At 43.4% G+C, this 19593-nt stretch overlaps 1 protein-coding gene across 4 annotated transcripts in view; it reads left to right on the top strand.

The window, feature by feature from the left end:
- MYH10 (myosin, heavy chain 10, non-muscle) overlaps positions 1-19593 on the top strand; it is a 101233-nt gene that overhangs the window by 3039 nt on the left and 78601 nt on the right. For all 4 annotated transcript variants that reach the window (XM_008943085.1, XM_008943087.1, XM_008943086.1 and 1 more), the window contains exon 2: positions 11123-11279. In XM_008943085.1, coding sequence (XP_008941333.1) covers positions 11123-11279 — 157 coding nt within the window. The remainder of the gene's footprint in view (positions 1-11122; positions 11280-19593) is intronic.

Consider the following 19593-nt stretch of genomic DNA (forward strand, 5'->3'; position numbering starts at 1 on the left):
TGAGTAGTTTCTGGAACGTCTAGCATTTCTAATGTCTGCCAAGTGGCCTGATCTCGGGCTCCGAGTTGTGTCATTACTGTGCTGTGGGTGGTGAACACAAACGGAGAATGCAAAAGACCAGTGGCTTGTTAAAACATGATGTCCATGCTTGCTCCTGTCTTTGTTTTTGGTGTGCTCGTGACAGCACAGAAGGTGAAAGGTAGCAGGACTTGTACAAGAACAGCTGGGAAAAATGCTGGGAGTTTAAACTACAGTGATCTCAGTTTTGCTTTGGAGATGAAATAACTTCAGTCCTTGCTCCACTTCTAGCTACAACTCTTGCATTTCTTGCCACAAAGTTTGAGTGTAACTGAAGAGTATGTAAAAAAAAAAAAAAAAAAAAAAAAAAAAAGAATTAGCATTAAGAAAATAGGGAGAAAAAAAAAAAAAAAAAGCCAAACAACTCTTTCCTTGAGAAGCTGTTCTATATGCAGGCTTCTTTGCAGTGTGCTGTGTGTATATGTTCACCCCTGAGAATGGGTAAATCTACCACTATGACTTCTTGGACTTTTCTCCTTAACCCATCAATGACTAAGCATGGTTCTGCACAGTCTTGGAATCCTTGAGCTGACTTCTACTCATGTTTGAGGACTGGTTTTCATCAAGTGCAAGTATTGGTCCTGTGAAGGTGCAGCCATCTACAGCAGGTTTTTTTTCCTCTTACATCTACCTTTGGTAGGAGTTTTCTCTCTTCCTTGTGTTTCATAGGTTAATTTTTCCACATTTTCATTTCCAGAGATATCAGCATTTCTTATGACAGGGATGTATCATTTGAGTCACTCATACTCTAAAGTGCTGTCTCATGTCTTGCTGGAGTGGCAGCTTCTCGCGGGTTTTGGTTACCTTAAATGGTTGTGAACTGTCAATTCTTCAGCTTTCTAAAAAATTTCACCATTCTGCCTGGTCTGCTTCAGAGTAGCCAGAGCTTTAGTGTTTGTTTAGTAGCATCCTTCGTAGCTGCAGATCAGAAACTGGAGGTAGCTAATTGTAAGGGTGCCCAGGAGGAACACCCAAAGGCTTCAGAGGTCCTTTGAAGGTTTGGAATAAACATGACTTTGCCCAGGCTGGTTTTGTGGTGGTTCTTGAGTATCCTTCTACCATAAGGAACTGAGTTCCAGGTGTCTTTCTGTGGGCACTGCTTTAAGAAAGGAGTTGAGTTGTTCAAGGTTTTGGGCCACCAAGGTCTTTAGCCTAAGTGAGGAAACCTCTTTTACAAGACCTGCATATAAAATGCCACTGTGAAGGCTTCTAGATATCAGCCCTAGATTTTGGCTGCTTCTTAAATCAAGTCAGCAAGATAAAATTTCAAGGGGGATGGGGGAAGGATGATCTTTGAATCAGACAATAAAACGGAGACAGCCCCTGGGAAGAGTGGATGTTAAGGGTCCTAAGTTCTCAAGGCCACAAAGCATTACAGCAACAGTTGCAAGCTGTGGTAGGCCAGATCCTGTAATTCTCCTCATCACTGCTTCAGGAGGTTCAAGGTTTCTTTGAGGTGAATCAGCTTACAAACTGTCTGTGGTCCAATGTGGTATCTGAATGTAGGAAACCAGACTTCAGTTTTTGAGCTATAGAGGCTCAGGAGGGGTTTTCTTCATGGCTCTAAGGCTTGTGTCAGTTTGCTGTAGTGGAGGGTGTGTGAAGCTCAGCTGAAAAAGTGGCTTTGGCTGCCCAAGCCAAAGCTCCTTCAGCTGGAGTCCTGGGGAAAAAAAAAAAGACACTTGAAATAGCTCTCTGGTTTTGGTGGGGAGGGATGGGAGTACAGGGGAGGTAAAAGAGGAGGATTTAGGCTGAAAATGAAGTGCTAGAAGGGCAGATGCTGCACTTGACAATGTGGAGGGGAGAAATACTTGGGTGCTCTGATGGGAGAGCTACAAATAAAGTCTGAAAGCTGCAAAGGAGTTTCTGGTGTAGGAAGAGGCATTTTTCACATCTTAATCTCTCCTCACTTTGCTATCAACAAGGTATTAACTTCAGGGTGTATTCAGAAAGTGCTTATGTAGGCTTGTCAGTCGTGTTCAAAATTAGGCTTCTACTTAAAGTTTACTACCCAGTTTGACTCACAGCTGATCTGAAGGAATGAACTGTCAGTATTTTTTTTTTTTAAAGTATTTGGTTTTACCATTTTTCTCTGCTCGTAGAGGGAGGTTAGTCAGTGGGCAGTTGGAGTCCTTTTCTGGCACTTCAGAGCAAGATGATCCTTTTTCTTTGAACTGAGTGTAAATTTTGAGGTGTGTTAAACCACTTGTAGAACTGCAGAAGGCCGAGTGGGCAGGAGTGCTCCTGGTCAGTCCAAATGGTGCATCAGAGCTTTGTTAGGCAGCATTATGGGTATAACTTAATATTTTTAAGTCTGTTGAAAACATTTCAGTTACTCAAAATGCAGCTAGTTGCATAGGTCAGGAAAATAAACACCTCAATTCTCCTTAAATGGAAGGCAACCGGTTCTTGATATGGCAGACACTGGCTGGAACTGGAATGAACAAGCTAATGACTGGTAATATTCCTAAGTCAGTGTCCTATGTGACACTTTCCAGCAATTTCAAGCTCTGCTTTTGTGTCAGTACCTCTTCTGATGGCAAGACAGATGCTTCCATTTCCCTTTTAAAGCGTATTTTAAATATTTGTGTTCCTACATACCCCGTTAATGGATGTAAACCCATAATCTTATGCTCTTTCTGCCAATAGAAATATTTCGTTAAACCAAAAAGTTTCTTTCTAAGTGCACTAGCAAACAGGAATGATATGGATCCTATAGAGGCTTGACACACCCAGCTGATTTCCCAGCCAAGTGTAAGGTCTGAGTTGCAGATGTTTCCATTTGAATGATCTGACTGGTAAGTGCAGGTTAATATCTGAGAAATTCCTGGATAAATGGCACACTGGCCATTTACACTGTGAATGTTCTAGTTAGAGAAGATAATCAAACTGAAAGATGCCACAGGACCAGAAGTCTGTCTTGCACAGTCAGAAGCTCCTGTTCCTGTACCCAGTGCAGTATGATGGGATGGAGGATTCGCTCACTCACACGTAGGGTGTAATTAAGTTATAGTAAAAACTAAAAAAAAATAACTATACAAACTTGTGGCATAAGATGTGTGTAGCTGGTCAGGTTAGAGATGACTAGTTTTACTGTTTCTTGAGGAAGCATGAGAAGATGAAGTATTCTTGAGGAAGGGGTGAGTTTGAACTGCAGAGTCCTTCAGACTCTAAGGAATGACGCGTTATTTTCCCTGCCCACTCCTCTGCTGTGTTTTTATAGCAAAGACTTTCTCAGAACGGTTGGAAATTGTTTATGTAAGGCTGAGAGCTTTTGGATCCTTGCTGCTAATGATTGCTCTCCATGTATATGCCTCTTGGGTTTTCTTTCTAACAGTAAAGAGGAAAACATGCGTGCTTTGTGCAGTTAGAAATCTTTCAGCAGATATCTTTTGATAATTAAAAATACTGCCTCTGTAATTGCTCAGTAGCCCTGTGCTACTTTTGGTTTTTTGATGTACTTTTCATTTTATTGGGGGAGAAAAGGGAAAGAATGAGAAATATGCTGTAGTCCCCAGTTCCAGAGCCTGCTGTGGGTGGAAGCTCATACAAAATTGCGCTTGAGGAGCTGTCTATAAGCTGTTTCTTCTCTTAAGCTGCTGCCTCCTGTGAGGCCAAAGCATAACCTAGAACAATTTGTGTTATTATATAAGCTGCTGTGTTCTAATTGCTTTAAGTTTCCTTCTGGTCCAGTTGGGAATGTTTCTCCTTAGTGAGCATTGAAAATTGGTATTAAAAGAACCCGTCAGAAATTGAGTTTGCGACTTAATTTAATCTTTTTCCTTAACACTACCCAAGTGCTGGATCATGTGCCTGAAATACTGCAGAAGAATTGCTGGGGGCCAGATTGTAAGGGCTGCTTGGACACAAGAACTTGTTCTTAAATTCACTCTGATTTTTGGAAGATTGATAAATGGGATCAAGCTGAAGAGACCTCTGTGTAGGGTTTTACTGTATGAGAAATGTCAGAGGGATTTAGGGGAGGTGAACCAGTGCCCTTCTTGCCCTTGGGCCAGCAGAGGTGCAAAAAGGGCATGTTCTTGTCATATTCTCTGCTTCTATTAAAACCAGTAGATTAGCAGCCTAAAAAGGCACAATAATTGGGATTACAGACTCCTGTTCAGGCGCTCAGTGGCACACAGTGCTGCAGGACACCCCTTGGAGCTGTGTGCTGGCATCAGAAGTCGGGGCAGCCTGTTCTGAGCCTTCTGTAGAGCAGCCAAGCTGCACCATGGAGCTCTGCAGGAACCCCGTGAAGGGACACTGATACTCTCTGGCTGCTGCAGCCTCAGATCATGTTTTCTGTGCTAGCAGTTGCTGGGGCTGGAGCACTCGTGCTGCCTATGACTGAGCCTGTCTGTCTCAGAGGTGCTGAGCTGGCTGAGCACCAGTGTGACCTGCACTGCTGACTTGATATATTGGCTTTTCTCTCCATAAACGTGCAACCTGGAGGTATGACTGTGAACACAGAGTGCTGGTGAACATCTTCTCTTCAGTGCTAGTGTAGGGCACAGCCACAGACAAGTCTTTCAAAGTTTGGGCTGTATTTCTTTTAATAGGTTGTATGTGTTCTGCTCCTTCCCTTTCTCATGGTCCTCATGCACAGATTTTACTCTTCAGTTACCCAGAGCATCAACCAGTGGCTCTTGTCCCAGCTTTCCAGACCTGAGGTTTCTGTTACCCTGCAGTGGGTTCCTTACCCTTGTTGTAACTCTTGACCTCTTGGGTGCCAACAGGGGACTTTAAAAACCCCCTCATCCAAAAATTAACAACAACAAAAAACACAAACCAAACAAAACCCCCAAAACCTAGAAGTTTGGGCTGGTACAGAGATGCCTGGCGTAACTTCTGGGTTTCATTTGTGACTTGGGAGCATGGACTGGGGGCGGTGGTGCAGGGACAGCTGTGTCCCTTTTGCTGCTGTCCTTGGGAGAGCTGGGGGTCAGCTGGGAGCATGTCCCACCCCAGGCCACAGCTCCCCTGAGACCAGAGGGCTGCCTGCCCATTTTTAGCATTGAATGTAGGGTGAGGTAGATGCCTCATTTCAGGGGAGAAGGTGGTAGGTGAGAGAACCATGCCAAGCCCAGAGGATCTAGTAGGTCTGGGAGTGTGACAGGCAGGTCCATAACCTCAACCAGATGAGACAATGCTGGGATGATGTGATTTATCACGCTGGAGAACATCCTCTGCCTGTTGGTATGTGGGGTACTACTTAAAGCTGGTATTGCTTTCTAGGCTAGAAACTGTTTGTTATATTTTGGGCAATAACAGGAGATGTCTGAATGCTTTCTTCAGCTCAGTTATGTATCTAGTAATAGAGTAAATCTGTCCCTTGATGAATTTGAGAAACTGGGGAGAAATGGTGAGCCTGGATGCTCGGGTGATGCAAACCAATTGTTAGAAGTTCCAAAACTTTGCCTGCGTTTGCTGACATGCTCTGAAGTGATGCTTTAAAGAGGCCTTTTGATGTTGCAGCAGGAGGAACTAACCTAACTGTCATAGCAGCATGTTCTTGCTGCAAGAACCATGAAGCTGAGCTCTTAAACTAAGGAGCTGTACACCTGCACAGGGGCATTAGTGTCAAAAGCCTCGTACCTGGTGAAGGTTTGATATGATTTTGAGGGAAGACGGGCCATGAAAATATTCTTTCCTCTGGAGCACACTGGATTCACAGCCTGAATTCCCACATGCTCTCACCTGAAATAAGGTGCTCTCCCTCCGCCTGCACCTCGCTCTTCTCTGGGTGCTTGCTGAATAGAATGTACTTTCAAATAGGCCAGCACCAGGAACCTGAACTCTGCAGTCTGGGCCAGCTTACCCAAATCCAAATTGCTAAATGATAGACTGCTGGATAAAGGCTTGAAAGCATCTGGAAACATTTAAACTCCACAACTGGTGTCCTGAAGGAGAGTTTGTGTAACAAACCTCTGTCAGATCATTGCCTCACTGTTTGCCTCTGGAGCCTTGCCTGGAGAGCATGTGTTCCAACATGGGCTGCTGCTGTGGGTTGATATTGTCTGTGGCCTGTCCCCTGGTAAAGCAGAAGTGTGTCGAGCAACTAGCTTCTGTGTAGCTGATCCCATGATCTCAAGGTGAATAAGAGGGGGAGGCTGAGAGGAGCCCTTATTGCTCTCCACAACTCTGAAAGGAGGTTGGAGTGAGGTAGGAGTTTGTCTCTTCTCCCAAGGAACCAGCATAGGACGAGAGGCAAAGGCTGGAGTTGCACCAGGGGAGGTTTCAACTGGATATCAGGAAGAATTTCTTTCCTGGCAGAGTGGAGAGGCATTGGCTGCCCAGGGAGGTGCTGGAGTCCCCATTCCTGGAGGAGTTCAAAAAATGTGTGGATGTGGCACCTGGGGTCATGGTTTAGTGCTCATGGTAGTGTTGGGTTGACAGTTGGCCTTGATGATCTTAAAGGCCTTTTCCAACCTTAATGATTCTATGATTCTAAGCATCTTTACTTGCATTTAAGCTCATAATGTATCTACCTACCTCTGTCAGCTGAAAAATGAGTGGAGTCTGGTTCTTCATCCAGACTGGCTGGGTACTGTAGCTCCGCAGTGCTGGATCCCAGCTGCAGTTGAGGTCTGAGTTCTGGCAGGGTCCCTGTGCTGCAGAGAGGGGAGGTGCAGAGTTTTCAGACACATTGAAGGGCATCACATCCAGAACAGCTCAGAGGTGCCATTCCAGGGTGTGTGTCCCTTTATAAGGCAGGCATACAGGTATTCCTGCTAGTTCTTCCCGTGGCTGGTCAGCAAGAAGCTTTTCAAGGTGTGTAGAACAGTCTCAGCCTTCTTTTCACATCTCCAATTTGTGTGCAGAAAGCCCATCCCTCCAGTCTGCTGTCTGAGCCAGTGACATACTTGTACTGTGAGACTTGTAGTTATCAAAGAACTGTATAAAATTGTTGCACTGTTTACCTCCCAATTAAATTTCACTCAATCAAAACCCTTCTGTGTTGATATGACTGCTAAGCCACCAATATGTTCATATGTTACTTTCTGCAAGAGATGATGGTCAGGAAATTTGGGAGCCTTGTAGGAGAGCCCCATTCTATCTTCCTTTGAATAAATTAAGGTGTTACAGTGTAGTTTTGAAGGAAATGTGATTTTTAAATTCTGCAGGGAAACGGTGGGAGAGTGAGTGAGCTGAGTGACAAATGTGCAGGGCATCAGGATGTTGGAGTTCAAAGTGCTGCACGTGAAGAGCTATGTCATGACACAAACTTAATTGTCCAGGGATAAAAGCCTCTCCTGTAGATTCTGTTTCAAATAAACCCCAGCACTGGTGAAATGATAAAATTTTGTGCTTTATAACTTATAGTTCAGCTCTGCTCCATATAAAGACTCTTAAATTAACCCTTTTCACTTGCCCGGGATTTGTTGGTCTTCTGCTAGATTGAGTTGTGTTGGCATCTAGCTGGCTTTGGATGGATCAGTGAACCTGGACTGATCAGAATAAGCAGTTACTGCATCAGGGGATAGTCTAGAAGGGCTTCCAGGTGAGGGATCATTGATAGAGGTCTGAAGGACTATTAAGTTTGATTTTTAAAAGTTATTAATTTTTTTGTGGCTAAATAGTAGTAACACTTACTGTGTCTGTGTTGGGGAAATAAACAAAATATGCCCAAGCAACTGGAGGGAGGAGGGAAGTATGATCTTCAAATAGCTGTTCTCATTGTAGCACTTGATTTATTTTTCTTCTTAATTTTAATTACTAGATCAGTTTATTTATGTCTGGGGAAAGACAGATACTTGGGAGGGGGGTTGGTAACCAACAGCTTATGAACACAAAAGGACCAGAGGTCCTTCTCTGGAGTTTCCAAACCTGCCTGGGCAGGATCCTGGACAACCTGCTCTGGGTAACCAAATTTTAGATCAACTTGCAGAGCAGTAGGGGTGCTGCTTTTGAAAGACGGTGACTCTAACATAGCCAGTATGTGCAGCAGGACCCTTGGTGGCTGTGTGGAGAGCTCCCATCTCCAGTACGGCAGAGGAGAACAGCCTGTGGAGGTGACTTGCAAGACTCTCAAGGTGGGAGGGTGAAAATCATGTCAGGGCTCAGAAGTGCTGCTGGTTAGAGTCATCCTGGAAGATCTACTGGTTTTGGCGAGTCTTCCTGGCATTACACTGGTCAGAGGTGTGCTGGGACAGCTCTGGGAACAGACTTTGGCTAGGTGAATTCTGCTCGTGACCAGCTCTTCTCTGCAGTCAGCAACAGAACAAGTCTCTTTCCCATCAGCAGTGGGTGATGTGGAGGAGCACACCATGGATGCTGCTCCATGGAGTTGAGCTTGATCGTGAGCTTGGCGATGTGTGCCTGTCTTCTAGGTGTCTTCATGTGGACTAGCCTGGATATCAGACACGTGGTAGTTCCTGGTGCCTTCCTATCACCTGTAGCAGTTCTAGATGAATGTGGGTGACCTCAGGTGAGCCCAACAGGGCAAGTGGCTGGCTGGGGATGTAGGTTCAGTATTTAGCAGTTAATTGGCTTCTTGGTCTGTTGTTTCATGCTGTTAACATAACTGCCCTGCCTTCCTACTCCCCTGCTGTATCACCAGTGGCCATGAATGAGTTTGGTCAGGGAACAGCTGATTCCATTACCAACCAGTTCTTTTTGAGCTTTTTTCTCAGCACTGTCCAACTCGGTTACTGCAGGGGTTTGATGCTGGCAAGAGGGACAGTGGTAGGAACAGGAGACTGGGGAGGAGCTGCCCACTTGCCAACAGACCCAGGCTTATGCTGAGTTAATGACTGATAAGTTGTTCTTTGTGCTTGGGTCAGTTGACCTGATAACATCTGTTTCCTTTCTCTTGAGAAATAAATACCTTATTACCTGAGATGCTGGGCTGGGGAAGGCCCTGCAGTGCTTATCACCCAGCAGATCTGACCCAAGCAGAGAGATTATTTTTCTATAAGGACACAAGATGTCCTTACATCAGGACATCTGGCATAAACCCAAGTTGTTTACCAGTGGTGCTCCTCACTCAGTTCAGAGATCACCTCCTGTCTGTCTCTCCAGAGTCCCTTGCTGGTCGAGAAAGAAATGTCTTCTCTTCCAGGAATCACAGAATCACTAAGGTTGGGAAAGACCTTTATGATCAAGTCCAGCTGTCAACTCGGCACCCTGACCACTAAACTACATGTTTTTTGAACACTTCCAGGGAAGCATTCTTCTCCGCTGTAAAATTAAAATAAAAAAGGCAGATAAGGAATTTCAGCTACTCTGTTCATACAAGCATAGCAGAAATATTAAAAAAACCCAACAAATATAAGAGTCATGAACTACCTGCCTAGTAACACTGTAGGCTTTCAACAGCTGTTAATGCTGCCTGCACACTGTCTCTATTCCTTTTCTCCCCTCAGCCTTGCAAGAGTAAGAAACACATTTTTTTCCTGATGTTCAGAAATATAGTCCCTGTTTCCATCAAAACTGATCTCTTGCTGAAATTCTTATGCTAGTAAAGATGTGAATAGTATTAATGATGGGGGGGAAAAAAGACACACTTTCAAAGCATGTCATGAAATAAAGGTAAATAAATGAGAGATTTTGATTTCTTAAATCATCAGTTTAGGTTGATTCCAAAAGGGCAAAAGCCAGCTGGATGCCACGGTTCTGAGAACACCCAGGATTAGCTCTGGGTTTTGCATGGTGCAAAACTGCCTGACTCTGAACTTAATCCCTAGTAAAACCCATATAGCAAGACCATGCTTGTGTTTCAGAATCACAGAATGGTTTGGGTGGGGAAGGATCTTAAAGATCATCTATTTCCAATCCCCTGCCATGGGCAGGGACACCAAGCACTAGAGCAGGTTGCTCAGAGCCCCATCCATCCTGGTCTTGAACACATCCAGAAATGGAGTATCCACAACTTCCCTGGGCAGCCTGTGCCAGTGCCTCACCACCCTCACAGTGAAGAACTTCTTCCTTTCATCTAAATCTCTTCTCTTTCAGTCTGAAGCCATTATCCTTCATCATATCAGTACAAGCCCTTGTAAAAAGTCCCTCCCCAGCTTTCTTGTAGGTTCCCTTCAGGTACTGAAAGGCTGCAATGAGGTCTTCCTGGAGCCTTCTCTTCTCCAGGCTAAATTACCCCAGTTTTGTGTCTTTCTTCACAGAGGAGGTGTTCTAGCCTGCCTGCTCATCTTCATGGCCTCGGGACTCCTTCCCAGATAACAAAACATGAGTGGCTGACTGTGTACATTTTTCGTTAATATATATTTGTGTGATAACTTCCTTATAAATAACATCTATGGAGCAGAGATTGAACTGTTCTGAAGTAGTCTTTGATACTTCTCTCACAGGGAAATGTAGACCTGTCTGCGTGGTTTGCAATGTCTTCTTGGTTTGGTGAAATCCAAGAACATTTTTTGGCTAAACAGGCAATGAAACAAGCAGTATCAACTTTAGGCATTTCCTGATGTTAGAGTAATCCTGGGAACTTCTGTTCAATATCAGCTCTAAAATCAGAGTCTGGCATGTTGTTGGCAGTGCCAGCTGCCTGGTTATCCATCGCCTGGGGTGGGGTGGTGGAGGGAAAGACCTCTCCAGGATGAGACTGCTTCAGGATTGAGGGAGGCTGATGAGCAGGAAAGACACACAAATATGGCAAACCAGTAAGATAGCAGAAATGGTGGTGGTCAGAAATAGGCTTTTTCCTTTTCCTGGTTATTTAGTAGGCTAATTGAGACTATCAGTTCCTTCAAAATGAGAAAATAACTTTTGATGTTATAAAATGTGCATTCAAAGATGTCCATAAATCCTATAACTTGACAGGGGAGAGTTAAATATCTGTGGGGAAAAGATCAGATGTTCCACTTCATACTTACATTTGTTATCTTTAAATTACATTTTATGCAGGCAATTAAAGAGCCTTTTAAGGGAACTAGAAACCGATGATTTGAATATAGCATATACTTTGAGTTGCTCAACTGAAAGGGCCTCAATTTTGTTTGAAGATAATTATAGACCCCCTAAAAAAAAGTATTCTGCTATCTATGGTTCTATTTCTATTTTACTAACAGAAACAATTCTTCTTTTTAAGACCTATTCAGGGCTGTTCTGCGTAGTGATAAATCCTTACAAGAACCTCCCGATTTATTCAGAGAACATCATCGAGATGTACCGAGGGAAGAAGCGCCACGAAATGCCACCACACATCTATGCCATATCTGAGTCTGCCTACAGATGCATGCTCCAGGGTAAGACACTTTGACAACTCTGTGTGGTACCAGGAGCTTCATTATCGAGGGATGCAGTAACTTCTGACACAATCTTGTATACATGATCATTTTTTTGTACCACAATCGGAAATCTTTTCTAGTAGTATTTTGAGGGGGGGAAAAAAAGCTTTCTTATCTAGAACCTTAAGCTTTCAGAAGATAAGTACTTTGGAGGCTGGCCTATGTTGGCACATTTGTGTGACTTGATGGGGCTCAGAAACAAATTCACACTGATTGAAAGGGTACTGGGCCAGCTGGGGGCATTAGAAGTGGGGAGGAGAAATACTTATTTCTTAAAAAAAGGTAAGGTTCATGTCAGAAGACATTAGTGTGCTGGCTTTGAATGAAGCGAGGATGAAAAAGTGTGATTGAAAAGGGAAAGCTCAAGTATGTTGATGAGTTGTCTCTCTGATTCTCTAAAAGTGTTTGAGTTTTGGCAGCTGACAAATAATCAGGAGTGACAATGAAACAATAGTATGAGTTCAGAAAGAGGTCAGGGAAGTGCTTAACCATGAAGATTTTTTTCTCCAAACTGGTGTAGGTTATGTCTGTAGTAGACTAGAGAGTAAGCTTATGGTGGGTACATGCTTTGAATTTGGGCTTTAAGGACCACCATGAGAGTGGTGAATCTGACATTATATAAATGTGTTTAAATAAATGCATGGTGCTGAACATGTAACCTTCTGTCACTGTGTGTTGGAAACACTGCTCATACTGCCCCATGTTGGCTCATCTGGAAAGGAGACTCACCTGAAAGGAGGTTGGAGTGAGGTGGGGGGTGGTCTCTTCTCCCAAGGAACCAGTGACAGGATGGGAGGCAATGGCCTCAAGTTTCACCAGAGGAGGTTTTGATTGCACAGTAGGAAGAATTTTTCCTGACAGAGTGGTGAGGCATTGGCCCAGGTTTCCTTGGGAGGTGGTAGAATCACCATCCCTGAAGGTGTTCAAAACACATGTGGACTTGGCACTTTGGGGTCTGGTTAGGTGGTTGTGGTAGTGTTGGGTTGATGGTTGGCCTTGATGATCTTAAATGCCTTTTCCAACCTTCATGATTTTTATAATTTTTAGGTGGCTCTTCTGCTGGTGTGTGTTGTATCTAGAAACGTGTGTGTAGTGATGAGGCAGGTCTGAAAAACTTGCCATGTTTTCTGCTGTAGCCCTGCTGTAGACGTACTGGAAGTAAGTTGAAAGCTCTATGACCTAGTTCATACAGTCCAAGAAAACGCTCCTCCTACTACTAGATTCACCAACCATTTAAGTGTAAATCTTTTTTAAAAGACATTCCTGCCTTTATATCACCTGAAGTGTTTGTTCAGTTGCGCCTTTGTCTTTAGGGCTGCTCAGTAGCAACCTGCAGGTTGCTGGATTGCCCAGTGCTCTTTCACCCCAGAAGAAAGTCCTCACTTCTGAGCGGGGCAATGCAGGGTGGAGCGGGAGAAGAGCAGCAATTGTCCCCTTTTTCAGTGCATATTTGGGGCTCCACTTTTTTATTTTTTTGGGGGGAAGAAAATCCCCAACAAACCCTAACCTCTTGACCATAGCAACCCCGAGCAGCTCAGATCAGAGGACCCCTAATAACAAGTATATGTGGAAGAACAGAGCAAACTTCAGGATTATTTCAAGGAGTTTATTCCTAGCAGTCTCAAGGGGTTTGTGGATAAGGGCTTCCCGCTCTAGAAGCACAACATCTTTTGAAATTATCTCAAGAGCTTTTCAGAAGTTCTTGAGCCAAATGTCCTCTAATAAACTAAGTCAATGTCAGTGGTTATGGCACTTCAAGTGCTCTCTATATTTGCTCGCATACCGTGCTAGTGCTGATTTATATATCTGGAGATCTTGCTACATGTGCAAATTGTACTATTTTTGGAAGATGAAATGAAAAAAATGTTCACATGATGGTATGTCTTTGGTTACAATTTTGTTTTCTTTCCATACTGATATGGAGGTTAATATTTTGTATCAAATCTTTCTGTGCTTGTTTTCTTTTTGATAATCTGAATTATTTTCATTTGGAAGACTGAAGTCATGGACTGGAATAAGAATAGATGAAAACTGTGCAGCAGGATCAATTTATAAGGGAATAACTTCTTCAAGGTTAACTAAATCTGTGTTTCTAGTGGCCTTCATCTGTGTGGAGCTACTCCCTCTGTTTTAGCAAGTGGTCACAGTCAGGCAGTGGACTGCCTGTTGCTGGTTTGCCTTCAGTGGCACTGCCAAGGAGAAGTGAAAACTCTAGAACATACATCAGCCATTCTGTGCTTGGCAAATATTTTACAGAGCAAACTTCTTGCCTGATTGGGTTGGGTCAGAGGAAGAGGAAAAACAGTGCTGCTAAATGAATTTATAAGGGGCTGGTGAAACTGCTTAGAGGTGCTGGTTCCTTCAGGAGGGAGATGCTGTATGGACCTCTGGAGGTGGGCTTGCCTGAGGTATGAAACTTGCTGCTGTCATGTTGGTGATTTTACACGGTCCCCCTTGCTTTGCAGAGCTGTCAAGCAGTGATTGGTCATGATGGAATGACTGATGGGTGTGTTTGGAGTGGTGAGGGGAGATGTCCAGCACTAACACTGCTCATTGCTGGTCCCTAGCACTGCTGGGACCTGATGCAGAGCGACAGAGAAACTTCAGGGAACTGAATTTAGGTTTTCATGTAAATAAAACTTGCAATTACAACAACTAAGGTTTTCTAGTCATTAGGACACCAATTCCTGACTGAACAGGAGGAGATTATTACAATACTTAGGTTATTTTCTGGTTTGCAGTGGCAATAGGAGGTTAACTGCTGAGTGTGCCTAGAACTTGTAGGGAGAGGTTTTCCCTGCCAGCTGAGGGCTTAATGTAACACAGGGTGTCCTTAATCTTCTAGTGATGCCTTCTGATTTGCTCAACTTTCAGCCTTAAACTGATGACAGAGAAAATGCATATCCAACTTACAGCTCAGAGACACAGGTCTCTAATGAAGAACTACCTGTTTTAATCAGTGATTCTGTTTAAGTCATCGTCAGCATTTATTTGCAGCATAATCCTTGACCAGGATGCTTTTGTTGTAAGTTACTAACATGTGGTTATAATTATAAAACTCTTCTACTACACCTGATGTCCATGTTCATGCACGTGTTACTTTAGGAGGTGGAGACAGGGTGGTACAGAGAGAAGTGGTGGAGGAGAGTGGTTATTCCACTACTACTGCAAGTCATGGTTTTGCTGTTCTAGCATATTCACAGATTTCTTTTGATAGGAAGAACTGGGTTTCTCATATTTAAAATCCACAGTTTAATTATTATGATTCAAAACTGAAATTGAAACCACAGGAATGCAATTCCTCTGGAAAATATGACCATACCATAACCACAGATTTAGGTCAGTGGAAGTGGTTGGCTGTTCTTCTGGCCTGTTCAGTGGTATTTTGTTCAATATAATCCACTTTTACTTTCTCTGTAGCCAATGATGAACTACTGATTTTCTTGATGTGAGATGTACTTACTGATTAACAGGATACATGGACGCAAGCTGTGACTCTGAGCAACCTGGTTTCTTAAAACATCATTTTTCTGTGCTGGTATTTGGGTTCAGGAAGGAACCTGCTACTCAGTAGCTTAATGTTTTCATGCCTTTAATTCAGAGCGTGGATAATTAGAGATCAAGCTTCTGCTAATCTGAAGCTTAGTGTGTTTAGAATAATATTTGTGCTTAAACAGCAAGATAGAGATTTGCGGTTTAAATTATGAAAGTGAAAGGGGTTTTGGTGGGCCGAAGCAACTGAGGCATGTGTATCTCAGTAGTTACTCCTCATCTCTCATGTCTCTGGGAATGCTCCCTCTGGCTCACACAGAGATTCAGTTGGGATGCTGGACTGGGACAGGGCTGGCTGGAAACATCACTGACTGTCACTCATCCAGCTCCTCCTCCTTCCTGTCCCCATGAAGGATTTCCTCTTTGGGAGCACCTTCAGCCCTGCAGGCTTCACAGGGCGGCCCTCATCCTGCCTTCAGTGGGGAGAACAGGCTGGAAGCCTACATCAGGGCTTGTTAATCATGGGGGACAAAGGGGCAGGGTGGGAGAGAGCCATAAAACAGAATATGGCCAAGAATCCCAGCTGGCCATTTTGGAGTGGAACAGAATTCTCCAGAGAGACGTGTGGAATTGGTGTGAGCTGCCACAAGCGCGAGGGAATTGCAGGACTGTCGTTAGTGGCAGAATGTGGCAGCTCAGCAGTTCAGTGGTGGAGCAGCTGTGCTGTGCTGGGGGTCTGAGGTAGGTTTTGCAAGGAAAAGCAAACCTCAGTGATTGCTGGATCTCAGAAGTGTTGCCTTTCTGCAAGGCTTGTAAAGATGAAGTGTGAACACAGCCTTACTAGAAACAAGCAAGGCTTTGAGTGCACTTTGGTTCTACAGTCAGGATTTCTTTTCAGGAAAAGGCTCATTACCTAGTGCCTTGACCTTAGAAGATAATAACGTGCAGTTCAGCTTCACATACTGCACTTCCTCTCTCTCCCCTAGTAATTATTTTTCAAAGTGGGGTGGTAGTAGGGTAAAGTGTTACTTCACAGGTGGTTTAGTGGATTTTCTCCTGTGCTTTCTCCTCTTTTTCCTAATGCTCTGTTGAGGCAGTAAGTACACGTAACCCAGGGGCTTCCAGGCATGTGGAAATTTTCACCTTGGACAGAAATCAAATGCATAAATGCGTGGGCTTGGGGCTGGCATGCCTCACACCAGAGTGCTAGACTGAGCTCTTCACGGCTGCTGGACGGTTGACATGGTCATAAGGAGTTGGTATCCTAATCCCTGTGACAACACTGACCTTAATTCTGTTTGGTAATACAATTTGCAAGACTTGTTCTTCTGTGCAGCTAAAAGTTACAGGCAGGAAGAAAATGTTTTGATGGGGACTAGGATTTTCTTTAAGAAAATGAATTCTCCAAGTCTGATAGTTCACCAAGGATTATTTTACTAGTAAGGGAGACTTGTGTGAAAGCAGCATTTAGAGATTTATCTCTGATGCTTTTACCATACTTGGCTTTCTTCTCTCCCTCCTCCCTCCTGATTCTCCCACAGCATTTCCAGAGGAAATGTGGTATTGTTCTGTTACCCTCTATTCACTGACTACTAAAAGTATTGGAGGGAATATCAAGGAAAACTTGTTTGTTGCCAAAGACCAGCTTGCCTACTAATATTCTTGTATAATTATGCTTAGTCTCTCCTTTTTATCCTGTTTCCCCGAGGACATCTTGATGAGCCCTAAATTAGCACTGATATTTTAGGACTGCCTTTAATCCTGTTGCAGAGAAGGTTTATCGGAAACAGGGTAATACATGAAGTGAACACTTGGTGTTGGAGAAGCCAGTACTGCCTACAGATGCAATATTTCTCTCTTAAAAACGTCCTATTGATCTGTATATTTAGTTAATCTTGATTTAAGTCTTCCCTTTGGGGATGGTTTGGGGATATTTTCCCTCCACAGATAGAGAAGAAAATAATTGAAACCAAACCATGACAATTCCTTTCTTTAAAGGTCTATTAATTCTTCACATGGAAGAGGAAAAAATTGCTGTGAGGCTAAAAAGCCTGGGAGTGATGACTAGTGATCTCTTATCTGAGGAGTATATAGAACAGGTTACATGTGGAATTAATATTCTTAGTGTTTTCATCACATCTTGACTTAAAAGCTTTGGGCTGTCTTTTGGTAATCAGTTATAAAGTGCAGGATAGCAATCTAAGCAGAACTAGATGCTCAGTGGTTGTAACGGGAAGGATTTATGGGGCTCTTTATTGTTACACTGATTTCTGTGTTTTCAGTTTGTCCAGTCAGGCTGGCATGGAATATAAATCCTTAGGTGCTGATGATATTAACATCACGATTATGTGTGTACCAGCAGGAGTGTCATCTGCAGTGATCTTGATGGCCGAGTGGAGGGACAGATTCTTGAAGCAAGAAATGGAAGTAGAGAAAAACTGAAATCCATCATGCTGAAAGACCCTCCTGTCTCATTATTTCTGAATTTGAAGTCAGATGAGAAATGCTTCTGTCACCTGAACCTACTGTGCAATATTTCATCTCCTTCCCCTCACTCTTCCATTGTCTCTTGGTGTTAAATCCCTGTGCTTCGGTGACCGTGAGGTTGTTCTCATGCTCTGAATTCTCACGCCTTGCTAGACCATCTCTGAAGGGCATCTGCAGCAGTTATTTGGTGAACAAACTCAGCTGAACTTAATTCTAGAACTAGGTTATTGTTTCCTGCCACCTCTTTTTCTTAGATTTTTGTTATTGTTGAGAAAATTTTAGTACTCTAGAGCTTGTGACAACAGACCTTAACCTTTGTCTTTCTCTTTGTCAAAATGTGGTTGGATCCCTGCACTTTGTTGCTGTTCAACCTGAAGGTTAAAACTTAATTAGACATGATGATATTTACAGTGAACAACTTCTTTTCTTCAGGCTCAGTTGCTTAGAAGTGTTACTTGAAGTGGTTGACTGAAGTGCTTTTGAGTAAGGTCAAGAAGTAACTTTCTTACATTAAAAAATGAGATGGGAGCTACAATTGTTACATAAAGAACTTGTAGTTTCTTCTGTGCCTTGGCTTTGTTCTTCCCATTTTTCAAGCATCACAGCAGAGCCCGTTCTGTGGTCTTTCTAGCTGATATTCTGACCAACTGATGATGATTTTGATTTTAAAGCTTGCTGTGCAGACCGGCCTCCTAATGGACTTGTGGCTGTGCCAGCCTACAGCCAAGAATTCAAGACCAAGTGCATCCAACTTATGAAATCATTCAGGAGATTAATCATTTTGTGCATATTACTCAGCCAGCACCTGCTTCTGAAGCTGTAGTTTAATTTAAACTCCATTTATTTATAGGTAGTTGTGAAATGGGTAATTCACTTCTGCTTGGCTTGAGCCTTCAGATGACATACATCAAGACATTATTGCTTGTGCAACAAGAACTAGTTATTCTCATCTCGACAGCACATTGCTCTGTAGGAGCCCTGTTGAGTGCTGGGTGTTTTGCACAGTGACTGGTCTTTGTCAGCCCTGTCTGCGTTCCTCTGGGGCACTGAGCTCAGAGTTTCGCTGTGCTGTAACTGCTACTGCAATTGCAGTAGCTCCTTTTTCCTCCCCTTTCCTCTTTACTTGAATTTCTTTATGCTCTGGCAAAGAAGCAACAAGAAACAGGAGCAATTTTAAATCGCTTGGCAAGTGGTGAGGGGCTGGTGATTCTCTGCTCTTTATCTTCACTAACCCCAGGCTCACATCAGCAGCACAACTGCCAGTTTCTATCTCAGCGTTTATCTTGCTTCCTTTCACTTGTCCATACTTGATGCTTTCAGATATTTGGCCACTTACTCCTGACAGACTGTGTGCCTTCCTCGGTGACGCAGCGGTGCAAGGTGGTGAGCACCTCGAGTGTGCTGTTCCATAAAGTGAGGTGCAGGGAAGCTCATTGCTGTCTGAGTACTCTGGGGTGTTACAACTCTTCTTACTCTAGGTCTTTTTCTGAGTGATGGTAGAGCCGTCAGCTGAAGTGTAAAAGGAAAACATAGAATAAAAAGCAGGAAAAAATGTGACTGCCTCTTTGTGTGTCTGCTATGAAGTTGCTCAAGGAAGTTCTCAGGCTGGGATTGTTGCTTTGATGCAAACATGAGGGAATTGCTCTCAAACTGGAAGGATTAGCAAACAGGAAAATGACAGTAGTAAACTGCCAGAACCATGTTCTTAATCTCAGAGGTGTGGAATAGCTAACTGTGCTGCACAGAACCCTTGGCACAAGACATCTGGTACCAGAGCACCCAGGTAGTAGCTACTGGGTGCCAGCTCTTCGAGATTCTCTTTCAAATCTGGGAATCCAAAGACCAGTATACCTACATGTTTGACACCAATCATGAGTAAAACTGTTCCGAAGTACAAAACTAGCCTTTGCAGGAACTTATATATGTGTGTAATCACGTGTAAAAAAACTCTGTATGGGTTTTCTAAAGAGATGTCATGGCTCGCACGTAATTTGTAGAAGGAAAACTCAGACAAAAAAGCAGGAAAAATGTGACTGCCTCTTCGTGTGTCTGCTATGAAGTTGCTTGGGGAAGGTTCAGGCTGGGAATGTTCTTCTGAGGAAACTTTCTTTGCCTTGCTGATCTGTGGATGAGGAGGGCTGTCTGATAACAGCCTATGTGGCTTTCCAGAAGGAATTTGATAATGATCCTAATCAGAGGCTCTCAGGTAACTGCAGTACAAGGAAGGGTCTTTGTATATGTAAAGAATAGTAAAATCTTGTCCACTGTTTTCTGCCTTTTATGGTTTGGCAGA

The sequence above is a fragment of the Merops nubicus genome, unplaced genomic scaffold (assembly GCF_000691845.1).
Source record: "Merops nubicus isolate BGI_N331 unplaced genomic scaffold, ASM69184v1 scaffold16826, whole genome shotgun sequence".
Taxonomy (NCBI): Eukaryota; Metazoa; Chordata; class Aves; order Coraciiformes; family Meropidae; genus Merops; species Merops nubicus.